Source organism: Channa argus, chromosome 22 (assembly GCF_033026475.1).
Source record: "Channa argus isolate prfri chromosome 22, Channa argus male v1.0, whole genome shotgun sequence".
In the NCBI taxonomy this organism is placed as follows: domain Eukaryota; kingdom Metazoa; phylum Chordata; class Actinopteri; order Anabantiformes; family Channidae; genus Channa; species Channa argus.
Window position 1 is genome coordinate 406,583 of NC_090218.1, and position 14,580 is coordinate 421,162.

At 39.3% G+C, this 14,580-nt stretch overlaps 1 protein-coding gene across 6 annotated transcripts in view; it reads right to left on the bottom strand.

Moving 5' to 3' along the window:
• Positions 1-5,075: 5,075 nt before the first annotated feature.
• sipa1 (signal-induced proliferation-associated 1) overlaps positions 5,076-14,580 on the bottom strand; it is a 28,984-nt gene continuing 19,479 nt past the window's right edge. For 4 of the 6 annotated variants that reach the window (XM_067491825.1, XM_067491826.1, XM_067491828.1 and 1 more), the window contains 7 exons: positions 13,510-13,902; positions 12,768-12,894; positions 12,527-12,659; positions 11,315-11,413; positions 10,383-10,455; positions 9,039-9,117; positions 5,076-7,990 (listed from right to left, as the gene is read on the bottom strand). In XM_067491825.1, coding sequence (XP_067347926.1) covers positions 7,613-7,990; positions 9,039-9,117; positions 10,383-10,455; positions 11,315-11,413; positions 12,527-12,659; positions 12,768-12,894; positions 13,510-13,902 — 1,282 coding nt within the window. In that variant the 3' untranslated portion in view covers positions 5,076-7,612. Of the gene's footprint in view, positions 8,043-9,038; positions 9,118-10,382; positions 10,456-11,314; positions 11,414-12,526; positions 12,660-12,767; positions 12,895-13,509; positions 13,903-14,580 lie in introns of all 6 variants that reach the window. The other 2 variants (XM_067491829.1, XM_067491830.1) reach the window with 2 other exon arrangements.

Consider the following 14,580-nt stretch of genomic DNA (forward strand, 5'->3'; position numbering starts at 1 on the left):
CTTGAGTCCTGTTTGATCCTATTGGATTGGGTTCTGGTATCTACACTCCAGCATATGACAGGAGCAGCAATGAAATCGTATTAAGCTTTTTCTTTCTTGGTGTTCGTGTATCAACCCTCTTGTATGTGCACAATACACAACAGCAAAAACATTTGTCCATAGCACCTGCAGTGGTCAAGAACCCCACAACGTAACTTTAAGATGGAATTGGCCTTCTAAAACCATTTTGACCCAATATGTCTATTTATAGATTAAAATTGCAATAATATAAGCATAGGGGTAAATATTTATGAATGAATGGATTGTTGTTCCTTCCAGACTGAGAGATGAACATATATAAGGCTGTGAAATATGAATACAATAAAGGTCTGAATTTGTTAAAATGCTGGCTAAGGTGTTCAGCAGTCTGTCAGTCTGGGGAAATGTTGTTCATTCCGGTGTTGTTTATTGACTGTGGTATCTCCATCAAGACCGCAGGGGCTCAAAAAGTCAGTGAGAGTAGAAATAGGCCTTTTTGAAGTCGGAGGCCTTTTATAAATGCACTCGCTAGATGTCCTGGGGAGGGGGACCCCAGTGATTCTCCCAGCTGTCCTCACTGTAGAGTCTTAACAGTCTGGTTCTGCACATTTTCCATACTGGATACTGTTACAGCAAGACAAGGCACTCTGTACAGCACCCTTATGAAGCTGATGAACTAACAGCCATACAGACTTTACCCATAATGTTTGTTTTTGTTGAGATGGGGACGTTGGTTAATTTTTTAACGGTATAAGAATTTGGTAGTTGATACATTTTGTTTGTGGCCTTTAAAGCTGCTGTTTACTGCATTACACTGGCTTCTATCGTGCAGGTGTTGCTTTTCTTGTGTGCACCCTCTGCAGGCTGCACACAGCAGGAGTGGATTTTGAAGCTCCCCTACCCCTAAGAGCTGCAACTCTAAGGAAATCTGTCTTGGTGTGTTGTGTTGTTGTCATTATCATCACCATCATCATAAACAAGTGAACAATCTGCCTGTAGGGTGGGATGGCTTGCTTCCAACACAAAATAATTTAGCAAATGACACAGAGTAATATCAGTTATGTCAACATCGATCTTTGGATTAAATATTTACTTGTTGAAAATGGGATTTGAAACAAACAATAAAAAAACGTGTTGAAATACTTTACCATGATTGTTCCTTTCTCCTTGTATTGTTCCTCTTTTTGTTTTATTTTCTTATTGCAAGATTTGAACTGAAACAAAATAAAAATATTAAAACTGAGCAGACTGTCCCGGTGTGTGTTTAGGGAAACAAAGGCTACTTGTCACACAGAGACCTTCCAGAAACCGGGTGAAGATTAAGAAACAGTGCAGTACGGCTTTCTGCTAATAATCCACCCAGCAAGCTCCCAGAAAGTTTGAAAGTACACAAACCCTTTTGAGTATTAGTGTTCTGTACAGTGGAAGTAGTCTGGTTAGTGTCTTCTTTTAAAAATCAAGGCCTTAACAGAGACCATTTTTAGTTTTTAGTGAAAAAAGCAGCCATATAAAACACCAGTACACGTGCAGTGTCCTGGTGTGTTTTAGTCTTTAATGTTTAACTCCAGAGTTTATGTCATGAGAAGAGGACTGTCTGATTTATTTATTTTTCCTGGCTTGTTATACGAGGTGCATCACTTAGTAAGAGTTTGGATGCTTTACAAAACAATTCTACAAATATGTGTTAAATATGTCTTAGTTTGTGTTTTAACTTGATCAAATTCACTTTTTAAAGTGGTGACATTGCGGATTCTCATATTAGGCCTCAATTACAGTAGTTGTATGTGGATCAACAGTGAACTGGCCATTAAAACTGCAATATACAACATTGTGAACTGGGAGTATAAACACGCACACACCGCAGCACATGGTCTCAGTATTTACAGAACACGAACGAGTCAACCTGGCATTCGGCCCTTGAGCTGTATGTGACACACAGCCCCAGTGAAAACTTCATCCTGCGCTCCAACCCCAAATAAAGACATAGGCCAATGCTTGTTGTCATCAGTTCTCCTCCTGGTGTCAGGGCCTGGAAGATGAAGTATTTTTTTGCAACTGGTGTTTAGGAGAGCCTTCCAGAGGACAGAGTCCTGGGCAATGTTTGTATGATGTTGTCGTGCTGTATTGTGCTCATGGAACAACTTTTGGAAAGTATATTTGTCTTACCTCATGCTGTATCAATTCAGAGAAATGGGGAACCTATCACAATTTCAAACTGTAGTTTCTCAAAAATCTTTACATGTGTTTTTGTGATTACAGATGAATCTCAAATATGTTGTATTTTACTCAAGACGTCTCTTTGGTGTTACACTGACGAGACAGTTTGTGTCGGACGTGAAGCATTTTGGGAATTTGCTGGCTTTTGTGGTGAAATTAAATCATGCATAATGTCCAATGTTGAAGTTGCAGATAAGATTAGAGGACACATTTTTACCCATTCTAGCATCATGGCTCAGATGCCAAGGTGAGTCAGTCAGTGAAAACGCAAAACTAACTTTTTATTTTTTATTTTTTTTGTCCTTTTGGCTTATCCCGTGAGTTCAGAGTCGCCACAGTGGATCATTGTCTGCATGCTGATTTGGCCCAGTTTTTAGACCAGATGCCCTTCCTGACACAACCCTCCCCAATTTCTACCGGGTTTGGACCAGCACTGCACAGCTGCACGGGTTCATTGTCTTGCCCAGAGACACTTCGACATACAGCTGGGACCGGGGATCGAACCACTGACCCTGTGGTCCTTGGACTGCTGTCTTACCAGGAAAAAGAACTAATGTTTTGAGAAAATGTCCAGCGAGATCCTGCGACTTTGGTGATCTTTTGACTTCTCTTCATTGCCTCTCAGGATAACCAGGCCTTGTGGTAATCCCTTAAGTTTAGACTCATCAGGTGGAAATTAAAAAATGTTAAAAAATTAATGGCACTCCCATCAGCCTCAGCTGAATCTTGTTTTTAGTGCTAATTAGCTAATGCACACTAACATGCATACTAACTTCGAGGATAAACATTGTAATTATTGTAATTATATCTGTTTAGCACTAGAGGTCTTGTTTGTTTGGCTGCATTTAGTGTTTTCTACAAAGACACACAAGGCTGCAAGAAAGCCATAAACATGTAAACACAGTCTAATAATAAAAAAAAAAACCTGTAGAAGTTTTATAGTTTGCTCTGTTAGTATTTTTCAGTTCCCTATAGGATGTCAAATGACAGGAAATATCTTCACAACCAACGCTTGGCCACCTTACTCTAATAGCTGATATCATTCTTTTGGAGGTTTGAGGATAGAGCATGTCACCACAGCATGCTTGCTCAGCTGATATTAGTGACAAACAGGAAGTTCTCTTGTCTGTTTCTTGGTCACAGAGCTTTTGTTTCTAAAACATTGCTAAACCCAATACACATAATTACAGCCCACTAGTGTACTTAACTCAACATCAAAGGTTCTTGCTGACAGTCTTTTAGCCTTGGTCACAATAAATTCTACACTAAAATGAAACTGTTAAGGTTAATCAACTTGATTTTCAACAGTTCAAACGATCTCATGCAAATCAGTAATTATAGTCAGATTACTTCAAAAGCAAAGGTACATCATTCAGATAGATGTGACTAAAGAGCCATGTTAAGCCGAATATACATTTTAGTTGAAAACAATAAAAAAAAATTTGATTGTCTGTGCTGGGTGTGTATATACGTGTGTGTGTTTCGTGCAACAGCCTCATAAATCGGATTTAGAACATGATGCAGTCTGATGGGGAAATAATGACTTGGTACTAATCCTGCTTCTGCTGGGTTTCATCTCAGTTGTGGGACTGAATTACACCTGAAAAAAAAAAAGAAAACAGAGGAAACTACAAATGTTCGACAGAAAACCTGCAGTACATTGGACAACCACTGAAATGAAATGAATGCAGCATTGTCTTTTCTTAAATACTTTTTATTCCATTTGTCTGATGCGACTGCTGGACTACTGCTTAGAGAATTAGATTGTTGCCTTTTCTTTTCTTTTCCTATATAAATGTAAATCCACTATTTACACTTTTGCTAGTTCAATTACAACAGAAACTCTGTGTTTAAAATCTTAAGAGCTTCTTGGTTTCCCCAGATCTTGCTGTGAATTATACTATGTTTGTACATATTCTTTGTGCTTTCATTCCTCTTCATCCACTCACTTTTACATTCTGTCCTTTTCAGCAAATCTTATTTGGCCATGACCTCTGTCTGACACCAATCATCTTGTTGTTCTCTGAGCTTAAAACTCTCTTACCGGGTTGCTTTCAGCTGTCATTTTAGCTTGTTTCACCTCCATCTCCCGAGTTCAAGAGAGTCCACCACCGAACGTGAGATGCTCATCAGTTTTCCTCTTGAACAAATCGATCCAGCTTTTCCAACACACATCTAACGCTCTGTTGTTACAAGCGTCATCTCTAAAGCCTCAGCACTACTCGTGCCTGCGCTTTTTTTGATTCCTTCCTAATCTTTTGAATCCCATGGTGAGATAAAAATCTCTGATAGTTCTATCTTATAGGACAGTCCCTTCACTGTCAACTATATCTGTTCTACTACAAGGTAAGTGGCTTGTTAAGTTAAATTTGTTTTTTGACACAAACAAATTTTCCACACTTCTGCTTTAGTTAACAGAGATCTGTTTTGTGGTCTGTAACGTTAGAGAGTATATTAGAATTTACAAACTTTCCCTTAGATTACATTAAAAAAAAAGTCTTCTACAAACCATACACCATACACAAACAGCTCAACATTATATGTTGTTTTGTTTTTAACTGCTAACAAAATGTTGGGAGCACTGCAGTGTTACAAGTGTTACATTTCCAGATTAGGTCAAGTATGTAGATGTAGCATGTGACACCCAAAGTATTGCATTGTTTTTTTTTACAACTTTTGTCCCTTTTTGGTTATTCAACAACATCCAGATGTGTTGGATACTCTTGGATTTTGGGAGACATTTTATTTTTAAATATTTTAATACCAAAATGATCCTCCCTTAGGGGAAGCCGTTCAACACATTCATTTTCATTTTATACTTGATTGCAATGCATCAGTCATTTTTAAGCACCTTTTCCTTTTAATTCACTTTTAAAAATCATTTATTTATCGGTTCTTTTAACAATCGATGGTACTCAGAGCTGAAAACCTTCAGTGATGCTCTAAAATTATTATCTGTTCTTTCCAATCATGTGTCACCCAATGACGTTTTCTTGCACAGCGGATCAAAGACCAGCTGTTGTGACGGTCTCTTAAAAAATCCTTCATCTGCCACAAAAACCTCAGTAAGTGCAACCAAAGACAAAGAAATGAAAACACTAAGCTGGGTTAACATACATTACATTTTCAGGTAGGCACAAAGTCAGAGAAATAATCCTTCACATAACATCAGTATGACCAGTTTTGACCATCCATTCTGAAAGAGTTTCACTCATTAAGGCGTACCTGATGGTGTTTTAAGACCTTATTAAATATATAGGAACTGTAGCTGAAATAGTTCAATAGAAGACTGATAAAAAGAACCATAGTCATATTAAGCAACAGTTGCAGATAGGATTTTGTCATGTCATATCATGGTTGTTGGTTTTCAAACAAACTCAAATTTATAACCAAGCCTACCTTCATTCTGCCCTATATCTTAATTTCCCTCGTGATTTCACTCCAGTTTTAACAGCTACAAGAAAATCCACATTTGCATGATTAATAAGTTACATTTTTTTATACATACACACATATGGGGGTGGGGAGAGCCTGGAAGTTGCTTGGCACATTCTCATGCTTGACCAACCTCCTACAATCTAGATAACTATACAAGACACAGTAAAACAGGTCTTCACACACCATCATCTCCCTGTTCAGCGCCAACATGTACAATAGAATGAAATAGGAGCCTGCATGGCCACGGATAACACTTAGCCTGTATAATCATCCTGCAAAAGGAGGGCATACACAACCCAATGCACTAAGTAACATGGAACAGTTCAGCTGTACATACAGTATCTTCACATACTGATAAAGTTTAGTTTCATAATTTAATCTGTATATACTGTATCTTAATATGCTGGTACCGGGTATTCACAGTGACTCTAAAATAAAATTACAAGAGGAAGTTTGTACAAGAATCAAGAGTCCGAGTGACTGGTGAACATTTGGCATCCCTTTTTTTTTCAGAGTTCAGAGTTTAAGTCCATCCGTTCAGTTTGATTTCAGGGGGAATCAAGAGAGCTGCCATGGGCTTTGTATTGGCACTGAGGAGAAGCAGTCCATCTCCTTTGTACATGGCGCCGTCAGCAGTGGACACAAAAAGGTGAGGTAAGGTGGTGTCAGGGGGATGAGATCTTATACTTCTTATGTTGAGCAAGACATAACTTGGGCAGGCTAAATAAAGTACAGTATGTGCCCTGTCCAGTGCTGATTTTACAAAAAAAGTGCAATATAGACACACACAAACACACATCACGGTGGAATGGTAAGATTTCACCTATTATCCTTACCGCTACCACTCGTTAGCCAAACAGTTACCCAAAATAGTCACCGTAGACATCTGCCAAACACAAAACACATTTAAATACAATATTCTGTATTTCGCTATTAGTTTAAGGTGTTTTACTCAGACACCTAAAGCTATTTTGGCAGCTGAAAGAAAAGCTGCCTTGTGGCATTTTGTGGTTCAGGCCAGCAGGAGGAGATCTTCTACAGTATGGCTGCTACAATGGTGAGGTTAGAAGGAAACAGCTACAGGCAATCATGGAAGGAAGCTGAAGCAGTTCTTCCCTGCCATCTTCTGTGTCTTCAGGAGAGGTATAATCCTTTTCAGAAACTCTTTAATACTATTTTATACACACTTCCAGAAGGAACAAACATGCTCTGTTATGTTTTTTTTTTTTTACTTTTCCAGTGTATCACTTTAATTACTGTTTTTTTTACTCATCTCTCCCTAAAAACTCCAGAATTTCTTAAATACAGTACTACTGAGAAGTGAAGAGGGCAGAGAATCATGTCCTTATGTAACAGACCTTGCTCTTAGGCGAGTGAGTTAGCATCATTACATCTTTTGAAGTAGAAGGCTGCATACAGGCATTGTCGTCTTCCCTTTTTTTCCTTGTTGCGTTTGATTACAAGGCCTTCAACACTAGCAGCACCAGGCAGAACCACACTCAGACACTGCAACTACACATCTGGCAGAGAGAATAGCAATACTACTGTTCACATATATTATTGGTGATATTTATATACACTTTTGGTCATTTCAGATAAGATACACCAAACATGCTATACAGTGTCTCTCAGTCTTAATTGCCACTTTATGCAAGTGCTATTCAGCCCAGCTTGTCAAGTATTTGAAGCAAAGTACAGTAATAGATGCACACATACAGATGCATTCACACACGCACGCACACACACACACACACACACACACACAAACACACACACACGCGTCAAACATCCACACCCATACTGTGACATAAACACAGATACAGAACTCTGGCATAGCACACCAACACAGCAGCCTGAGAGCTGCACATTGGGCAGTCTGTGAAGGTAATGGGATGTTGAAAATGTCCTTTTTCTCTTTTGAGTTGATTTGCATACTCCCTCACCAACAAAAAGGTCCAGGATTCAGGACAAAGACTGTGATAACACACAGACTGAAGAGGATAGGTGTGTGTGTGTATTTGCTTTTGCAGATAGGCATGAACCAAATAGGTGTGCTGGGTGTGGAAGGACGATGTATGATTTGCATTTTTCTGCTGACTTGTGTATTTGTGTGTGCATTTGTGAAATTAACAGGGCTTGTTAACGTTGCACAGTAGCTCTGTGACTTTGATGAGGCGGGCCACTGTGCTCTGCGACTCCTCCTGCAGCCGCTGGTTGTTCTGCCTGAGGCTCTGCACCTCGGCCTGCAGCACCGCCTTGTCCTCTTTCTCCTGAAAGACATCGGCACACAACAAAACAAAAGCCGTGGCTCAGATCGCTGTGGCAGGAACAGGAGGGAAGCGACAGGTACAGCGGTGGCGTTAAGGAAACTAGTGGGCACACATAAACACAGAGCTTGAAATAAAACAACACAAACAGTGTAGAGAAGCACATCACACTGCAGTAAGGAAGAATATACTCACAAAATCACAAATCTACGTCACTGAACTGAGCATTTGATTGACAGAATGTTTCTTTTTTCATTTCGTCATTTATCAGATAAAAACATTTGCTGATTTTTCTTAGTTTCCTATCGTTTATTAAACTCTGTGCTTTAAAGGATGCTAGTCAGACTATGTAATCAACTACTTGCTTACAGTGAGCAGTGGGCAGCAACAAATAATGGCTTCTTGATTGAAACATCTGATGATTATTTTTCAACAAATAGTTCAGAATTAGTGTTGAATCTGTTTCTGTCAATCACCTAATCAGCTACAGTGTCTGTTCCAGCAGAAAAAAAGGTTTGTCGTAATTATTCTTTAGAGTTCAAGGACCAAAATACTGACTACTTAGATAAACAATCTATTATATGAATGATTAATGAAAATAGGTATAGTTACAGCCCTAATCCAAAACTTAAAGGCTGAAAATCTAAATGTCATGTTTCGCACAAGCAAAGACATATACAATGTTGCATGCAAAAAAAATAAAAAATCTTAACACAAGGTTCACTTGTCTGTAGACCATGACATGAGGTCAACAGCTTTGGAAACCCTTTGTGCTAAGTTTTTTTTTGTCAGGTTGCTGTTTCCGAGGTCAAAAATAACCCTTTGAGTTCAGTACACAAATAATTCTTTCAAATCTATGTGAAAAATAAACACAGAATTATGTGTTTTAGTGCAAAAGTATTTTTAAAGTGTCTATATACAGTGAGTCAGCTGTGAACTGAAACAACTGCATGTACAGGATTTATACAGGAGAAATTCAGTTAAGTTAAAATATTAGAATTATTATTATATTATAATTATTATTATAATTAATATAATAATTCTTTGACTCACTGAAAAAATAATTATGGAGAGGAGCATTTGTGAAAGTTAAAGCACCTTTTGCAGGTCATCCTGCAGCTTCTTCAGCATGGCCTCCAGCTGTGATACCTTCTCTTCTAGGTGGCTTGGAGAGTCACTGCAACAAAGAAAAGCAGTGATACTTTGTCAAGGAAAGTGACAGCACTTAGCTGGTATTAGCTAGTTTTTCTTTTGTTTCTTTCAAGAAAAAATATTCCTTCTCTCCTGTAATAACAGTTCTGTTCATCTCGTTCATAGTGAACTTCATTGAAGCTTCACTGGTCGTGGAGCTGTTTGTCACTCTGTGACCCTCAAAGCTCAAGGCACTGTCCCTATATAGATAGATATAAAGACTTTGCCTGACAGAGCAAAGCACACGCAGATTGCTGGTTATTTAAAAGCTTCAACGAGGCTTGTAAAGGAAAGACCATGTTGTTAGGTGTTTTGGACCTAGTAGTATGTTTTTCAATTTCATTACTAATGATATGGCTGTGTTTTACCTTATAGGTTTGTTTATAGGTCAGTTGTGCAACTTTCCAAAGCAAATAGGAAAAAGTGGGACTGAAAATTTAAACAAATACTGATATTTAATGTAATTTGCAACTTTAGATTACAGGTGTGAGGGACATTTTGTATGTATAAAAGGCTGAACAACCTACACATCTGGGTCAATCAGATTGAGCCACTCTAGAGTGTAGCTCTGTTCTGCTTTGCATGTTTCTCCATTTTGCTGATTAAATTCACCGTTAACATTCACTTGTAAGTTGCCTTTTTGCCTCCTAACTTGCCTTACAGTTTTTGCCACGACAACAGGCACTAACGAAAGGTGGTAAATTAGTACTTCAGTTGGTATATTGTTTTTGTTTATTTTTAATTTTCCAAGCTTGAGTTAAATGAAATAGGAAAAATAATACTGCCCTTTAAATACAAGAACTCTGTGTTGGTTTTTGATTATATTGTATTGACTCATTTTGTGTTTGGCTCTGTTAAACAGTTCTGAAGACTCTTTATGTTCAGAGCTGGAAGCTGGAAATAGTGTGAAAGAATAACAAAATGGATTGAGGTGGGAGTTATCCAGAAGGATGATAATGACAGTGAGTCATGCATGCTCTGTTTGTATGTGTGTGTGTTGTGTGTGTGCATCCATCTGTGTCTTAAAGCGTGAAAGTGCATCACTGAGTCAGCAAGAGGGGAGAGAAACTATTGCATTGACTCAAACAGTTGGAGAAAGTATGAATAATTGAGAAAGAATAAAAGGAGTTGAGACCCTGTCGAGCAGAGAAAGGGAACATGTTCCATGACTCATACACAGAAAACCAAGAGTCTAACTATACAGATACTGAATAATCTGCTTAATTCTGCATGCGCTGTATAGTAACACACCTCTCCTTTAGGTCTTTTAACTTTCCGTCGGTCTGATCAGCTCCTGCTTGGGAGGGGTCTGTGGCCTTGCGGTCTGTAATAAGAAACATCATTTCTATTATTATCATTTCATAACTGCCAGATATAAAACTAAAAGGTTAAAGTAAAGATGAGGGCGACAATGTGTAGCCTCCTTAAGACAATGTTTCTTCATATAGAGTGCGGATCAGGTGTACATGTGTGGAAAGGTACAGTTTTGTTTGTATTATACATAAATGGATAAAGATACTTTAAAACCTGAACTTCACTCCAATGTGACATACTAAAACTAAATACGGCTGTCATCTGGGATGACTCTGTGCTTGCTTTTAGAACCAGGTGGCACAGATTTGTTCCCATTCAGCCACAAGAGCATTAGATGATGTCAGCCACTGGGTGATAAAGCCTGACTCACTCTTGTCTTTATGATTCGTCCCAAAGGTCTTATATGGAGTTGAGGTCAGAGCTCTGTGAGGCCCAAACCAAATTAGGAAAACCATTTCCTTACAAAAAAAAAAACCAAAAATCCAAAAACATAATCCATTTGCGTATTTGGACATTTTCCTGCATGTTTAATCAAATATCGGTCTTCCAAAAACTGCTACCACAGAACCTAAAGGATAGCTTCAGTGAGTTTCTGAAGTTACTCTAAAGCATATGATTATTTAAATTATTACTATGCAGTATATGTTCAATTACTGCTTATTTGGCATTAAGGCACCCTCATCATAAAAAGCAGTCCGCCAGGGTTTTCTATAGTGTATATTTTTGTTTATAGTTACCATTATTACAATTAGTAAGAGTATGTCTAACTAAAATCTTTAGGTTGTGCAAGGACGAGAAAAACTGTATTTCAAATCCAAATTTCTCTTGGTGACTGTTGTCACCAATGAAGGCATCAAAAAGCTCCTCACCCTCTCGTGACAGAGCCTCCAGGATGCTGCGGCAGGCTGTGGCCAGATCAGCGATGGACTGCCACTCCTCCTCTGTTGAATCTGTTGTCTCTGAAAGAACTGAAAAAAAAGTCTTTTTATTTGGAACGTATCCCAGTGTAGCACATCACTTTCACGTAGCTGGGTCAATACACCAGAACAAGAGACTGTAGCCATTTGCAAGCAGTTAGGTTCACTTTGGTTCTACAATAACTAGGAGCCACCACCGGGGGGTGCTGCTGTGTTAACATCAGCCAGATTCAGAGACAGAGTACACACGGACAAAAAGGGCATTTTTGATGTGCAAATATTAGTGTTCCTGCTGGATTTTCTAAATTACAATTGTAAGATACAATATATGGAAATAGATTGATGAAATACAGTAAGCGAAACTCAAAATATAGGACTACGATCCAAACATTGGAATATCAAAGTATCTGTCAATTATGACATTCAGGGTACTACAATTCCTTTTTAGGTTTTATTAATACTTTGAATGTTATTGATTACTTTAAAGGGTTTGGATGCATTTAATCACCTGTAAACGTTCTGCAAAACAAGGTAGAGGCCTGAGGCTTCGGACGCCACCTCCACAACAATCTGAAAAATCTGATCTGAGGACGAGCAAGTGGGCTCTTGGTGGTTAAATGATGAGTCTCATGTCTCAGTGGAGTCAGAGCAGATGGTGTAAGAGGGGTTCCTTGATTTGAGGCTGCCTAAAACTCCACCCCTCCCACTACCCATCTGTCCCCCTTTTATCCCAGCCCTGGCAGGGGGTGGCAGCAGAGCAAGGGTGATATTAGATTAGCGGAATAGGGGGCAGCATGAATAAAAGAGGAGAGGCAATGGGGGTTCAGTGGGGGGCAGTGGCAGGATAATGAAAAGAGGGGTTTAGGGCAGAAAATAATCTATAATCTGTAAAAATGAAATGTGAGGTTCAAATCAGGCAGAGATGATTTGCAAACATGTATAATTGTTCCATTTTGGCATAGTTCAAACACCCGTGTCAGCTGTTTGAGAAAATAGTATTGTTTGGATCAAGGTCACAGCATACCAGTGTGCTCTTGGGTCTCCTAATTCATTTTACCCATCACATTTAAACAGTTCATTCATATCCAATTCTACTTGTTTACATCGACAACTAAATATATATTATTTTAAGTTTAATTTAAAACAGGACTAGGGAGTACTTACTTTTGGTGATGGAGTTATGAAGACTCAGGGCTCGATAATTTCTTTCAGCTCGGTCCACACTTGACAACCGGGAAGACGAGAGAGAGCAGTCACTCGCTGAAGCTTTGTCATCACCAAACAGATCCCCCATGAACTGAAGACAAGATAGAGACAGAGATAAAAGAGGAAACATCACGGTCAGAGAGAAGAGTGTTGGGGTGGGGAGAAACCGCCCAGATGTCCTTTCGTCTCAGTCTGTCACCTGTTCATCCTCCAGGGGAATCTTGGGTTTGACAGCCAGGATCAGATCAGGTGTGGCGTCTCTCAGCTCCCCGACATTTTCATAGATGTGGCGTTCCACCTTTAGACCCACGTTGTCATACAAGTGCCTGTCCAGCGGCAGAGATGGTGGTGGCAAAACACAAAGCAAATCTGCTATTAATGCTTTGTGACATTTTTTTTCATTTAATCCATAGGTCAAAACAGAAACTGGAGCACTTAGACAAGTAATCTCCACAACAGCTTAGATTTTGGCCTGATTGACACTGATTGCACAATCCTGCACTCATTTAGCAAAAATATCATATCTGACAGTTACAGTTACTATATTTAGTAGGAATAGTTTCTACGGTCATTTTGGAGCTTGCCGGGCCAAAGTAGGCGGATACATACATATCATGCGGCTTTTATGTGTGTTTGTCCTTGTAATACTTGCAAATGTCCTGGTGACAAATGTGACCAATCAAGCTTGTTTAACATTTTTTATATAGAATAATCATCTACTGCTCAACCATCTGAAAAGGTAGTCCATGCTGTAGTTGAGCACTAATTGAAACAGGAACATCTGCGTGTCACATTTGGATGTGGATGGATGAGCTGATATTTCCAGATCAATTATTACATCTTATAGTTATACGACTTGTTCTTTTTATAACCTGGAATCTTTGTCTCTATAATGCTTCGAAAAACACCTACATCACATGTTAAATGAACGATGGACTCACCCATCAACTGTATCCAAGTACAATGGCTGTCCCTCTAAAGAGTAGCTGCGGGTGAGTTGTGATGCGCTGCTGTCCTGGCTCTGATTGGCTGGTTGGTCCTGCAAAGATGTGGCCCGTAACAAAGGTAAACTCGGCGGTGTGAGGAGCAAGCCATGGCTTCTCTCACTTATTCCTTTATCACATGACTGCTCTTTGTCCTCAGCAGCCTCCACCTGCACCTCCATTGTGTCCTCTTCATTAAGCCCCCTATTCTTCAGCTGGTTCTCCATTGCTTTCTCCTCTTTCTCCTCCTCTTCTTCCCTCTCTTCCAGCACCCAGGCCTCTCCAGACTGATCCTCACCAGGCTTACATTCTGCATCCTTGATAGCTTTCTGATACAGTTCAGAGAAACTTCTGCAGAACATGAAACAACAACATACTTAGGAAGAAGAAAACCACAATGCTTCTTGTTTCTGTAAGGCTGCTCACTGTTGAGTCATAAGTAATCTAAAAGCAAAAATGAAATAGAAAAAGTGCTATATTTGTCTAAGCATTTCTTTGAAATGACAAAGCCTCTGATCATGAATTTTGACATTTTTGTGACAGTTTGTGTGTTTTGTCACAGAAGACGAACTGGAGGATAGAAATAAACTAATCTAGGGGGAGTTCTCTGTGGATCCTTTAGTTGCCTGCTTTAATGTCTTGCTTGAGTCAACTGAAAGCTGTGTCCAGTTTAATAATGGCTTTATATGTTTTAGAAATTCTGTTTCTGCCTGTCTTCAACTGAAAGGAAAGTGTGGTGGGACAGTGGGACAGCCAGTGCCACTGTGATTAAAGATCATTAGAAGGATTGATTGGTTGTTAGCCAGCTGGTGTGACACTGACTGTAGGCATCAACAGCAGAATGAGCTTTGACCCCTGAGTGGCACCTCTCTTGTTTTTCTGAATTGACTCACTCCCTCCCCCCTTTGTTTGCTGTCAAATTCTCTCTCACCCCTCACTGGGACTAGTCTTCACTTTCTGCAGCTTGCTTTGAACCCAGTAGCCCCTTCTCCAGTGTTTGTTGACCCAAGCATGCCCTCGTTAGTGGTG